At 40.4% G+C, this 14,115-nt stretch overlaps 1 protein-coding gene across 1 annotated transcript in view; it reads right to left on the minus strand.

Moving 5' to 3' along the window:
- The window catches only part of Agbl1 (AGBL carboxypeptidase 1), a 519,496-nt gene that overhangs the window by 306,906 nt on the left and 198,475 nt on the right, over window positions 1–14,115 (minus strand). Inside the window, exon 17 of the mRNA XM_005077867.4 lies at window positions 4,469–4,622. Within this exon, the coding sequence (XP_005077924.4) occupies window positions 4,469–4,622 (154 nt within the window). The remainder of the gene's footprint in view (window positions 1–4,468; window positions 4,623–14,115) is intronic.

A 14,115-nucleotide genomic window follows, 5' to 3' on the forward strand; every position in this document is an offset into this window, starting at 1 on the left:
GCAATCTGAGCTGTGTTGTGGGATGTAGGAATCTAAGGAAAGATCTTTGAGTCAAAAGAATATAATCTATGTATCCCTTACATGAAACATCTACATTATCATTATGCAAAGACGAGTAAATAAAAACCCACTGTAAGCATCAAGAGAGCAGGATATCTGGGGTTTATTTATTAGGCATTGCCACAACAACTAGCCTACTTCCTATTAAATTTCAGACAGAGTACAAAGGCAAGAGAGGAAGGCCCTGCTCAGTGACTGAAGCCAGAATACTAATGCACAGTGTGATGATGGAGTCAATACATTTGCTTTGTTTGTAGACTACGGAGTCAAAATATCAAAGTTGGAAATCTGGCACTACCATCGGTCATGTTATTGAACCTCCAACATTTCCAGTTGTTGTCACACCTGTAAAATGAGGTTTGCTGAAATTAATCCTCATAATAAAATATAACAATCAGTCCCTATGCTGGCTCATTTTATGTCATCTCAACACAAGCTCCAGCTAACTGAGAAGAGAAAACCACAGTTAAGAAATACTTCCATGGATTTCGAATTGAACAAACTTGTGTGTTTGCTTAAGAGAGTGAAAAAACAAAAAGAAAAATGCATCCATAAGATTGGCCAATAATCAAGTTCGTGGGCTTAATTGTACTTTGTTGATTAATAATTGACGCAGAACACAGGGGTGATGCCACCCTGGGATAGTGGTCCTGAGTTTATAGAAATAAGAATGGGTAAGCCATGAGGAGCAAGCCTCCTCTGTGGCCTCTGCATGACAACCAGGTTCCTGAACTAAGTTCCTTTTCTAGCTTCCCTCAGTGATGGACCGTGATGTGGAATGGGCTGTAAGCTGAAATAAACATTTTCCTCTCCAGAATTGCATTTGCTCACAGTATTTTATCACCAAAATAGAAACCCTAACTAAGATAGCCCCAAAACACATACAGCTAAGGTGTTTTTTTGTTTGTTTTTCAGTGAGTGAATGGGCAGGATAGACTGGAAGTCTTCTTGCATGATCTGTAAAAATAAGATGGTATTATAGAAAAGCACCAGCCTTGCCTATGTTTTCATTTACCTTGGCTTATTCAGAATCAGATAGACAATTTGCAAAACCCACTGCAAAATGTAAATCCAGGGCCTCTTGTCAAGACTTGTTTATTTATTTATTCATTGCTGAGGCCCTTAATTTTTAATTTGTTAAGTTTCTTAATAGACACACAACATGCACATATTTATGAGTTAGTGTGAGACTTCAGTATGTTTACAATGAGCCATGATCTGAAAAAAAAAGGGTTTGATGTATAAAACACTTCAAACACTTAGCATGTCTTTATGACTGAAATATCAAAACTCTGTGTACTGGCTACTTTCAGCTACTCAGTGAGTTGCTAACAGTTTGGTTATCTCTCTGTGCCCTGGATCATTAAGTTTCTCTGCCAATCCAGTAGCATCACCATAACCACGAGTCATCCCCTCTCTCTTCTTTGCCCTGTACTCTTCTCAGTCTACAGAAAACACTACTTGATTGTGTGTTAGTTCACTTCTCTACTGGTCTCCTTAAACACTGACCAAAACCAAACTGGGAGAAAAGAGGATTTACTTGAGTTACAGTCCCTCCGTGAAGAAGTAGGACAGGAGCTCAAACAAAGCAGGAACCAGAGGCAGGAAGCGAAGGAGAGACCACAGAAGAACCCATCTTAACTGCTTGCTCCCTATGGCTTGCACAGTTTACTCTCTTCTACAAACCAAGACCATCTGGGCATTGTCCACAGCTGGATGGGCCCTGCCACATCAATCTTTAATCAATAAATGCCTGCATTGTTGTCAAGCCAATTTTATGGAGGCAATTGAGATTGCCTCTTGTCACCTGACGACAGTTTTGGTCAGGCTGACTAAAAGTAGTTAACAGCATAGTATCTGAGTCTATGAAGTATATTTTTGCTTCTACAGATAAATGAGATTATGTGGTATTTGTCCTTCTGGGCCAGACTTGACTTACTTAGTTAAAGACCTTTAATTTCCTTCCACGCTGTCACAAATACCTGGTAGGAACTGTTTCTTTTAAAAATTTCAAGATGGTGAAGGTGAAAGATAGGAATCAAACAAAGTCATAGCACTTCTAAGCAGTGAAACACATAAACGTTTACATTTTTAAAAAATTAATTAATGTATTTATTTGTTTGTTTTGCATCCCAACCACAGACTCGACTCCCTCCTCTCCTTCCTGTCCCTCCCTTCCTCCATCCTGCACCCCCCCCCCCGCGGAACCACTCCTCCTCCATTTCTATTCAGAAGGGTAGGCCTTCCGTGGATATCGACAAAACATGGCATATCAAGTTGAAGTAAGACTAAGCACCTCCCCATGTAAGACTAGGCAAGGCCATCCAGTATGAGGAATAGGGTTCCAAGATCCAGAAAAGAGTCAGAGACTGCCCCTGTTCCCACAGTTAGGAGTCTCACAAGAAGACCAAGCTACACAGCTGTCACATATATGCAGAGCACCTAGGTCAGTCCCATACAGACTCCCTGGTTGTCAGTTATGAGCCCCTATGAGCCCAGGTTAGTTGCTTCTGTAGGTTTTCTTGTGTTGCCCTTGACCCTATGGCTCCTACATGCCTTCCTCCTAAGCTTGGCCTAATGTTTGATTCTGGGTCTCTACATCTGTTTCTACCAGTTGCTGAAGACTGGAGGTAAATGGGAATAACAACATGAGAGATCAGGTGGGGGGGGGGAGATTACTGGAAGAGACAACTGGAAAAAGGGGGCATTTCGGGGTCATGTTGAAACTCCCTGGTACATCAGAAACTCCCAGGAAATCTACAAAGATGACCCCAGCTGAGACTTCTAGTAATTGAAGATATATATATAGCCTAAACTGGCCATCTCCTGTGACCAGGCAAGACATCCAGTAGAAGAATTGGGATACTGACGCAGCCACATAGCTTTCAACCTACAGTCTGTCCTGCTTATGGAATGTGCTGGTCTAAGGGTGGCCTAGAGACTATGAGAGTGTCCAGCCACTTCACATCTAGCCTGACACTCACGCCATGAGAGTGAGTCTATCCCTGACACTGGAGTGCTGGGACCAGAGGCTGCATAGCCCAGAGACACAGGATATATATATTTAACTAATCACATAAATAGCAAGCAGAAATAATTCTTATTTTTCCAGAGGATCAGAAGTTTCCTAAAACCTAAAGAGGTCAATAGAAGAAGAGAAGGAGTAAGAAGAAACAAGCAGAAACGACCAATTACAAATCAATGGCGGCTGATTCATATATATATAATGTTTCTTTTATGCTCCACTCCTTGGGAACAAAAGTTTGAAAACACAGACTTACATGTATCTACTTTCTTAAATAAATAATTACCCAGTGAAGACCGCCCTGGATTACTATCTTCAACTCCCGGGCCCTGCTCATCTGCCAAGTGGAGGGCTCTATAGCTGCTGGAAAATTGCTCTTAAATGCATAAAACACGTAAGAGAATTTTTTAAAAATCCCTTACTATTCATTAAAGCATTTTAGGGCCTTGTTAATTCAGATGGGATAATCAGTTGTTGATTAGCCAGGTTGTTAAGCATCCTTTGTCAGACGCTGATGGGATGTGAGAAATTACATTTTGTATCTACCCAAGAGTCACCTGAACACCATTAGTACTTCATCAGGTAAGATGGTATTTTCTGGGCATAAATTGGCTTGGCTTTTATTCTCCAGTCTTTTCTTTCATCTTCCAAATTTCTTTTCATTGCAAATCATTCCTCATTATCTTTTGTTTCTCTTGCCCCAGTGAGGTCTGAAACTCATTGGTAACAAGTCAGTGACACTTACACTTGGGACTCTAGTATTAAAAGGGCATCGTGGACCTGTATGTGGGGATGTCTGTGTGTGTCCATATGTCTGTATAGCTGTATAAGTATCCACATGTGAAATGATGTCAGTGTTTTTACTGTGCTCTTAATTTGGCTTTGCTCGGATTTCAGAGATTTTTCTATATCCTCTTACATCCTCAGACATTCAGATGCCAGGTACTCTGGTTACCAAGAGAGTTCCTCAGCCAGGGCTCAAAGATTCTGTTTCCTTCCCTGCCTTGCTGACGAACTGAGGGTCACAGAACAGGACAGAGCATGGAGAGAGAAGAGCCTGGATTAGAGGTTGGAAAATGTGATTCTTAGGCCTGGTTCTGTTTTCAAAGAGGAAGTCACCATCACTGGCGATCTACTCTGTATCCTAGCAGGCCATTCCCTCTCTCTGACAGTTAGCAATCCATTTTCCCCATTCTTTCACAGCAGAATGACATGAACATTTACTCTTCGTGTCATATCAAGAAGACTCAGAGATATATTTCAATCAAGACAAGCAAGTCCCCGGTCAGATATACTGCTTCTGTTCTGAAATAGAAGGAGTGTTACCAAGATTTCAGAGGGGTCTCTCAGGCAAATCTGCAAGAGGGTCATCGTTCTACTCACGGAACTGTTCCAGATGCTTGGCACTGTTAGATTCGGGAAAAGCAGTGATAGTCACCAACGGACACAGATTCCCTCCCAGAGTCTGACAGAGACTGTCTTGCCGGAAGTAGATTTGCCTGGCATCAATGCTTCTCTCCAGAATTTGAAGATGAGTCTAGAACACAAACAAAACAAGCATGCACAGTATTAATACTTATCTAATACCTCAAACATGAAAATATCTTAGATTCACTAAATCTTGCAATTTTCAGAAGGGCCTATGCCTGATGTACATGGAGCCCTGAATGATGAGAGGCTGCTCTTTCGAGGTTAGTAAGACTAAACAGACAGCACTGTTCCTGCCCAAACCTGCATAACACATTTGTTTGAACATGGCACTATAAGCAAGAAAGCAAGAACATAACATGTTTTCCCATCACCACAGTGTGGTTGCCATGAAGACAGAGAACACCCAGAGCACTGGAGATCATGAAACAATGAGTCTAGCAGCACAGAATATAGCTGGTCCAGGCATTAATGGAAAGCTATGGGCATCTTGAAGGAAAACAACAACAACAACAAAAACAGCTTACCTATGAGATGCTAAGTTAACAAGAAACTGAACAATAACAACTGAATTTTCTTACTATGCCTCCATATTTAAGCACTAGTTGAAAGTGCAGCATTACATAAAAGATGGGAAAACCATTGAAACAAGGGTACCTAGTTAATAACCTTTAAACCTTCTGATAATTTGACTAACCAAAACTAGGAGACTAGTTATAAACATGCTGAAGATGCCTTGTGACTCTCATCTGGTTACAGTGACTTCAACAACCAGAAAGGGCACGAACAGCCCCACTACAGCACAGGAGATTGGTGGACATGCATAAGCCAGCTTCAGATATCAAGATTTTTTAAACTTTTTTTATTACTTTAATTTTAAATAGCTTGCTTCACATGTTATTCCCAGTTCCCTCACCCTCCCCTCCTCCTGCACCCTCCCCCACAATGCCTCCAAGTCACCCACGCTATCACCACTTCCTTTCACATAGGGGATATCCTGAGTCTATCATTTCACTCAGGGCAGGGTCCAGGCACTCCCCTAAGAGTCCAGGCTGAGAGAGCATCCCTCTTTGTGTTATGGACACATGATGTCTGTTTGTATACCAGGGATAAACACTGATCTACTGCCCAGGGCCCCATAGGTTGCCCAGGCCTCCTCACTGACTCTCACACTCATGGGGTCTGGATCAGTCCCATGCTGGCCTCCCAGCTGTCGGTCTGGGGTCCAAGAGCTCTCCCCCCTTGTTCAGATCAGCTGTCTCTGCTGGTTTTGCCAGCCCATTTTTGCTAATTTGCTCATCATTCCTCTCTCTCTGTCACTGGGTTCCATGGGTTCAGTTCAGTGATTAATTGTGTGTTTGCCTCTGCTTCCATCAGTCACTGGATGAAGGTTCTAGGATGGCATATAGGGTAGACGTCAAGTTCATATAAAGTTTTAACTATATACAGGTAGGTATAAACAGAGAGAAAAAAGAACATATCTTTTCCCTTGATCCTTGATGCTTGAGCCTGCTAGGTAAATCACACACACACACACACACACACACACACACACACACACACACTCACAAAGAGAGAGAGAGAGCTTATACATCATTATTATTAAAGATTATATATTTAAGATTAATTTATGAATATATTATGGCAGGGTGTAGTATACAGAAAGTGTTTATACATGGGCACAATTATGTCCACCAAACACACATGTTCTCACCTATAGAACATATGAATAAATAACCTTGAATGGGCACAGAGGCTATAAGATGAAGATTTCCATGAGACAGGAGTATATCCTTCCTTATCCTGTTTGGGTCAATATAATTATAAGTGATGAAAAGTAAAGACTCTTTGGCTGCTGAGAACCAATGAAACTCGGCCTTCTATCCCAGCATGGAAGATAAAGAATTGTACAATCAACAAAGGCATACAGGAAGCTTTCAGAAGCTAAAGAAAATGACCCACTCAGGATTCAAAAGAGGGCACATTCTCATACATTGGTCTTTGCCCAAATAGATCTATGTCAAACCTCTAATTTATTTATTTTTAATTCTTGCTTTAACCACTAAGTTTGTGACAATTTGCTACAGCAGAAACAGAAAATGAATATAACAAAAAAACAAGAAAATCATGTTCTAAATGAACTTTAAGGAAACAGCATGGCTATAAGTATTTAAGTACTGAAATATTTAAGACCTGTGGAAAAAGAAAATGTGTCAAGGAACGAAGAGAACCAGATAATTCCGTGGATTTTCTTCTACACTCAAGAGACATGGAAATTTTACTTGGAATTGAGCCTAGTAGCTCACATTTACACACTCAACACTCAAGAGGCAGACAGGAAGAAGGTTGAGTTTGAGGCCAGCCTTGGCAGCCTAGTGAGCTCAAGGCTAGCTTGGCTTACAGGGGGGCTCATGTCAAAATAATAATAATAATAGTGAAACAAAACAGAGATTTGGGGAGGAAGAGGAGGAGGAGAAAAGAGGAAAGTGAAAAGAGGAAAGGGAGTGTTTTGACCAGGGAGAAAGACATTAGAGAAGGAAAAGAAGGGGAAAGGGGACAAACGAAGATGAGAAGGAGATGAAAATGAAGAGCAAGAAAATTTGACCTGGAGTCGTAATGCTCCTTGAAACTGATAAACAAAGCCACCCACCCCTAGGGCTTACTGTCCACATTAGCATGACCTTTACTATTTTACAAGACTATTGTCCAAGAAAATAAAATAGAGCATCAATCAAGCTTCCAACTGAAGCCATTTGAATCTCTCTCCTCAAAATTATTGCCTTATATTGTCCACAAATCTTAAACAACCATGCCATAATCCTTACCTACTCCCACTCCCATCCCCACATTAAACTACCTGCCTTTACACTGGACCTCAAAGCTTCAATAAGTATCCCAATTTTGTCCTTCCCCCTTTGAGAAACTGTCAAGATTTTGTCATATTCTTTCTCCCTGGTCAAACACACATAGGGCAGAGGTCAAGAAACTCAGGTACCAGGACTCATGACTTCCCCAGGTTGACACAGTACCTACATACTCAGCATCAGCATCATTTCTCAGACCACGCTGTCCATCACAAATAGTGAAAGTATCAAAGGAAGCTGATCTCTGTGAGTCAAAAGATTTCAATCAAGTCCTCTCCATGCATTCTGTCCAGTTGTCTTGCCTGCATTCTTTCCCGCAGATGAAGCTTATTCTTGGTAAACTCTGGCCTCATGTCTACTATTTTCAGTTCTTATTCTAAACATGATAGCACTGCCCTCCCTGAAACAGAATAAAACTTGGGCCTGTAATTGTCTATTTTAAAAGTGTGTTTCAATGCATGTCCCTGTCAGTATATGTGTGTGAATAATTCTATCATAAATGTATCTACATGTACACACATATTTCTTGGCTTATGCTTCCTTCTGCAGAAATGGATACAAAGAAATGAAGCACTGTTTAAGATTGGTAGTAGAAAGGATTTAATTCAATAGTCCTGTATCTGTCGAGTTTATGATCATGACCAGTTAAAGAAGTTTTAAATCAGCACAACTATTGAAGAACTAGTTTCTAAGTAATACATATGACTTTTACAAGAAATGAAAGCAAAATCAGATCTATGAAAGAGGAATAATTTAAAACAACACATTAACTTTTTCAGTGCATACACATAGCAATATTTGATTCCTGAAAATAAAAAGCATTAAGCATCACAACAGGAAGGCTAAATGAGAGATAGAGGTGCTTGGGTCCCACTGTCTGTGTTTACATTCTCACTATGACTTTGTAGAGACTTCAGAATTTTTTTTAAAAATGTGAGAAAACATCTATTGCCAAGTGGCACAAACTTATAAACCCAGCACCTTGGGAGGCTAAGGTAGAGTCTGACAATTGCAAGGCCTACCTGATGTACAAAGACAGTTCAAGGCCAGTCTAGGGAACTTAACAAGACTCTGTCTCAAAACAAAATATTTTTAAAAGTATTCCTCTTTTTGAGATTCTAATATAATTACATCATTTCCCCAAGTTTCCTTTTCTCCCTCCAAATCCTCCCATATACCCATCCTCACCCTTTTTTTCGAATCCATGACCTCATTTTTCATTATCTGTCAGTATGGGCAGATAGACAGACAGACAGATATAGACAGATAGATATTTCTAAGTAGAATCTGTTCAGTCTGTATAATATCACTTATACATATATTTTCAGGGATGATAATTTGCTATCTGATAGTCAATTGATATTCTTCCCTTGGGGAAGACTATTTCTCTGGCTCTCAGCATCCCTTAGTTGCCTATAGTTCTTGCTTATGGTTGGTGTCTCCTGGGCTTTCCCTGGAGGAGAAAAGCATGCCTCCTACTGCTCTACTGTTGTTCTTGTTCAGGTCATGCCTAGGCAGTCGTGTTAGTGAGACTTTCGGGGTGTAGTTGCTGAGATTATTAGGAGACACATTCTTACAGAAAACGTCCTGACCCTTTCTGGCTTATACAATCTTCCCAGCCCTCTTCCCACTGTGATCCCTAGGCCTTAGGTGTGGTTTTATTATAGGTGTGTCCCTGGGACTTGACTCCACAACTCTACATTTTCATTGGTTGTAGTTTCTTTAATGGTCTCTGTCTGTTTCAAAGAGAAGTCTTCTTGATGTGATATAAGGACTACAGTTACTGAGCTAGATCCTGGAGTAGGGTGCGTAGGACCTGACTGGGTGGAGAGGTTGAATGAGGTGGGTTTTGTGGGGGTTTTTTATGTTTTATGTTTTTGCCTAAGGAGGTAGCTCAGAGGTAGAGTACTTGTCTAGCATGTGTGATTTCCTGAATTCAATTCCTAGTACTGAGTATAAAAAGAAATGACCTAAAATAAAATGAAAAGTAAAAGCAAGGTCTGGAGAGGTGATTTCATGGTTAAGAGGGTGTACTGCTATTGCAAGAGATGCAAATTCCATTCTAGCACCCACATCAAATGGTTCATAGGTCTGGTACTCTCTTCCCACCGCTCTGGACAACTGCACTCATGTGCACATGCTCCCATACAGACACACATGCATATATATCACTTTTCTTAATTGTAATGTAGGAACACTCAATCTTATCTGTTACTGTTAGGGAAACATTACTAACTTCAACCATGTTATATTTAGGAACTAAGAATGAAGCACTGGTAGAATGCAAATACTCAAGAGTTGGGGAAAGAACTCAAAGAAAATATGGTTCACATTGCACTTGAAAACAAAGAAATGACTGCAGCAAAGCACAGAAATGAACATCTACTCAAATGACAGCTATAACCAAATATGTTGTAAGCATAAATGGGTTAAATCAGTCTTATTAAATGACAGAAACACTCACTCAGATTACTGTTTTTAACATTCTAATGCTTGTTGTATATAAGAGGTATTTTTTAAAGCAGCCCTGTACATACGAGAACCACTCCTAAATTATCTCTTTATTTTGTTTCCTGTGCTCTAACATTTTAGGGGAGTAATATTGAATCTAAGAGAAAACGTAAATATAAATTAAAGTAGGCAAGGCAACAGTAATATATGACAAAGTCATATTCCAGATCAAGTGCATTAAATGGGATTTTAAAATCTTATTTTGATAAAGGGCACAATTCTCAGCCAACATATAAAACTCATAAATCTTAAGAATCAAATAACATGGCTTTGAAATATGTAACAAAAAACAGCAGAAAGAGAAAAATGACACTATGAGCGGGAAATTGTAAAATGGCATCACAGATTTGGGTAAACTGAAGTGGCAACAGCAGAAATACAGGACCACTGAGCAGCGTTGCTATCCACATAGTTATCTTAATAGGGAACACGTTCTATTTAATTATTCTTCAAACATCCATGCAATTGGAATAGTAATTACTCATACATGAGGCTATACAATTTTCAAAAATTCACAAAAAAGGAAAAATTATATAAAACACATTTCCTGATCATTATTTAGAGAAATTAGAGCAAATTAAAAATGATTTTAAAATAGCAAAAACATGAAACGACTGTTTGAGAAATTGAAAAACATTTTCCTAAGAGAAGATTATTGAAGAAATTAATGTTTCAAAAAGGAAAGCAGTATTAAATTACTAGTCCAATGTATAAGGTGCAGATTAATACTCAGGTGTTTGCTTAGTATTTACAAAAGCAAACGACCTGCCCTGCAGCCTTTCCCAAAGTGCACTTAGTGGGTTGTTAATAAACGCCGGAATATCTAGTGAGTGGGAGGAGGTAAGCCATTCATAGCCCGCACTGGAAATGGTAAGTAAAACAATATGAGAATATCTTCACAACATGGGACTCTTCAGCCTTTTGCTGTGCATGCCAAGAAGAAGGACGGGCACTCAGACCTTCATGAATCTATACGGCCACTAGACTCATTTTCTTCTATAAACATTTCATGAGGGCTTGCAAAATGGCTCAGTGGGTAAAGATGCTTGCTGCCAAGCCTGAGGACTTGAGTTCAGCACCCAAGACCCACATAACAGAAGGAGAAAACCAACTTCTCCAAGTAGTTCTCTGACTTTCACGTGTGCACAATGGTCCACGTGAGTACAGGCACATACACACACTAAGTAAATGCATGAGTGTGATTTAAAATGTAAAGATTTAGGAAAATGGAGTGGTACAGAATACACTTTGGGAAATGTTATTGTGCCAAGTTGTTGTGTGCAGCAGACTCTATCTTTCACTTGTTTCTCATTTCGTTACAGCCACAAGGGTCCTCACTGAGATGGACTGGGATGGTTGACAGCCTGTCAAGGAAACACAGTGATTATCCTTCTGTGTTACAAATAACTCACAGAAGTTTAGTCTCTGATACCAAACAATAAAATAAATGAATGAAATGATGGACCTGCAGTGCAGTTCAGTATGGTAGAACATCGACTTGGCAAGCATGCAGGGGACCCTGGCTTTACTAGATGGCTCGACCGGGTATCATAATAATTGTAGTAATAATTAAATCTAGGCTTCAGAGATCAGTTATAGGAAGCAAGCTCGGCTTTCCATTTGTCTATGGAAGTCATCTAGTACAGTTGCTTGTGAGTCAAAGGTGACAAAGACATTACCATGCCAGGGAACTTACCCTTCCCAGTGTGCTTCAGTATGCTGCCCACCAGCAAATGTAGGAGCGACAGGCTTGAATTCTATCTATTTGCATTGCATGCGTAATTATCACTGACATTACAACCCTCCAAATGCCTACTATACATTAGCTTATGCTCATTCCCATAAACCATGATTTTTCCCATAGCCATCTACCACACCTCTCAATGAAATACTTGTCCCTTTGGACCTGTCTCCTAATGTGCACCAAATATGTAACTCCTCCAGCTCCCAGGGGATTATTTTGGCTCTAGTCTCAGAGGCAATGACTAGCTGTCAACCAACAAAAAATTCTGTGGCTTTCCTTTAGCTCAAATGCTTTGTCTTGATCTCCAGCTGAATGCTCCCACCTCAGGACCACAAAGTCTCTCTTAATTGGATATTGTTGGGATCCTTGATGGGAGAAGCAGGGCCCATGAATGCAAGTGCCAAGTGATGCTAATTACAGCCCTGTAGAAGCCACAGGGGTGGGTTTCTTTGTGAAAGTAGCACTGAGTTCAGAGAAATTGCTGCAACACCCAGAGAAATTGGTTCTTTAAAGAGAAAGGCCTGTGTGCAGGGAGATCAAGCAGATAACCTTAGCCTGGGGCTACATCCAGGGCTTCTCCACAGAGTTCTTGGAGTCCTCAAAGCTTCCTCAGAAGCCATTCCCTGACCCCAGCAGACTACTGTGCTGATGGCCACTTACAAAGTGAGAAGCACTATGCTCAGGAAAATCTTCTCTAGTTGTGATCCCCTGTGAACTGCACTTTCTGATGCCCTAATTTAGGGGAGGAAGCCCACCCCTAAGGACATGGCCTATTTTATTTTTGTTCTTGCTTACTTCACTGGGCACTTCAGTACACTCAGCAGATAGTAAGAACACCTCATCAAGGAACAAATAACACCTTTAAGTAAAATTCTAAGCTGGAGAACACAGTGCAAGTTCCAGAGAAGCTTTAGTCAAGCACCCATCTGATAAAATCGACAGCCCTAACTTAAAGGGACTTACCATTGTTCTTTCCCTGTAATGTTGCTGAGGGGTGTGAGCAACCTGGTGAACACCTGGAAATACCCTGCCACTGAGAGACACCCTCACACTCCATGGGCTTACCATAAGACCAAGGGGGACATTTGCCATTTATAAAGAGAAGAGGGCCTCAATATCCTTTGTCCATTAAAAAATAAAGATAATAAGTAACCACTATGATAAGGACATCATTAGCCTTGTATTTATTTCTTTGTGCTCTTTTATTTGATCTTTAAATACTTTCCATCCTAGTAGAGATTATAGAATGGGCAGCCAATAACTCTAGCAGAGAAAATTATGACAGAAACCACATCAGTGCTCTCATGGTTACCAACTAGAATTGATCACTGGAATAGGCCCTTTTAAACTTCCAACTATCAGTGATCTTACATTTATAGCAACTTACATAGCAATAACACAATGACATTCTGCTTCCATTTTACAGATGTGAAAACTACAGATGTGCAAGAAATTTAAAATTTTGCACATACTATGAAGCAAAAAAAAAGCCACAGTCTAGATACATCCATGCCCATCTGACTTCAGAAAATTGTCCTCACATTGTGACTCTCATGGTGTGAACTTTCCTGGCAAGATGTCTCAAGACACTTGTACTCCCCAGAGGAAAGAGGGCACTGACAGACCAAAGAAGTGACTCTTGTCCAAGATCAGGTTGGTGAACCAATGAGTTTATTGGGGTTACTTGTAGGTATATGGGTGACTTATGGTAGCAGTACCATAAATCCTAGTCAGCCCCTAAAACCACATGCAGCAAGTGGGCACTGGAGTGAAGACAGTCTCAGGTAAGGGAATGGTGACTCTTCCTCTTTATGAGGGAATTAACAACCTCCTTACTAGTGTATCATGCAGGTGTGCCTTTGTTGTTCTTATTTTCTTGCCTTGACTGTTAGCCAAGTTGTTCCATAGTCACCACAGTAATTATGCTTCGTGCCCACCTACATTAATGTCTCACCTGGAGTAGACAGCTCCACCAAAACAGCTCCAGACACCTGGAATTGTCCTGCTCTTTTGGCAAAAGCCTGGCCTTCAAACATGTCCTGGCTCCTTCATGCTCATCTCGTCCATGTCAAGACCCTGCTCCAGCACTGGCCTTTTGTTTTGGCCCATACTAAGCTAGGTCTCTGTCAACTGATTATGTGACAACACTGATTTATAGCTTGTTGGCTGCATCTTTTATGTACCACATGGAATTCACCATTTCCCATTTTATGCCTCTGGAACTCTCCATTTATTCTGAACTCTTCATAAAATGGAAAATACATACATGCTCCATCATTTTATCCCCCACCTCCTTTTTCTTTCTCTACTCCTTTTCTCATCTCTGAAGATGTTGGTAGCATTTTCTTCACTAAGTATATGTATCAGGTAAAAGAAAAACAAAAATATCTGTTCCACTAATCTATCCCTTACAAGCTTTGTTAAGTTCTCCTGATTCAGGAACCCCACTTATGCCAACCTTCCTTATCTCTTGCCAACTTATG

The sequence above is a fragment of the Mesocricetus auratus genome, unplaced genomic scaffold, assembly GCF_017639785.1.
Source record: "Mesocricetus auratus isolate SY011 unplaced genomic scaffold, BCM_Maur_2.0 Super-Scaffold_4256, whole genome shotgun sequence".
NCBI lineage: Eukaryota > Metazoa > Chordata > Mammalia > Rodentia > Cricetidae > Mesocricetus > Mesocricetus auratus.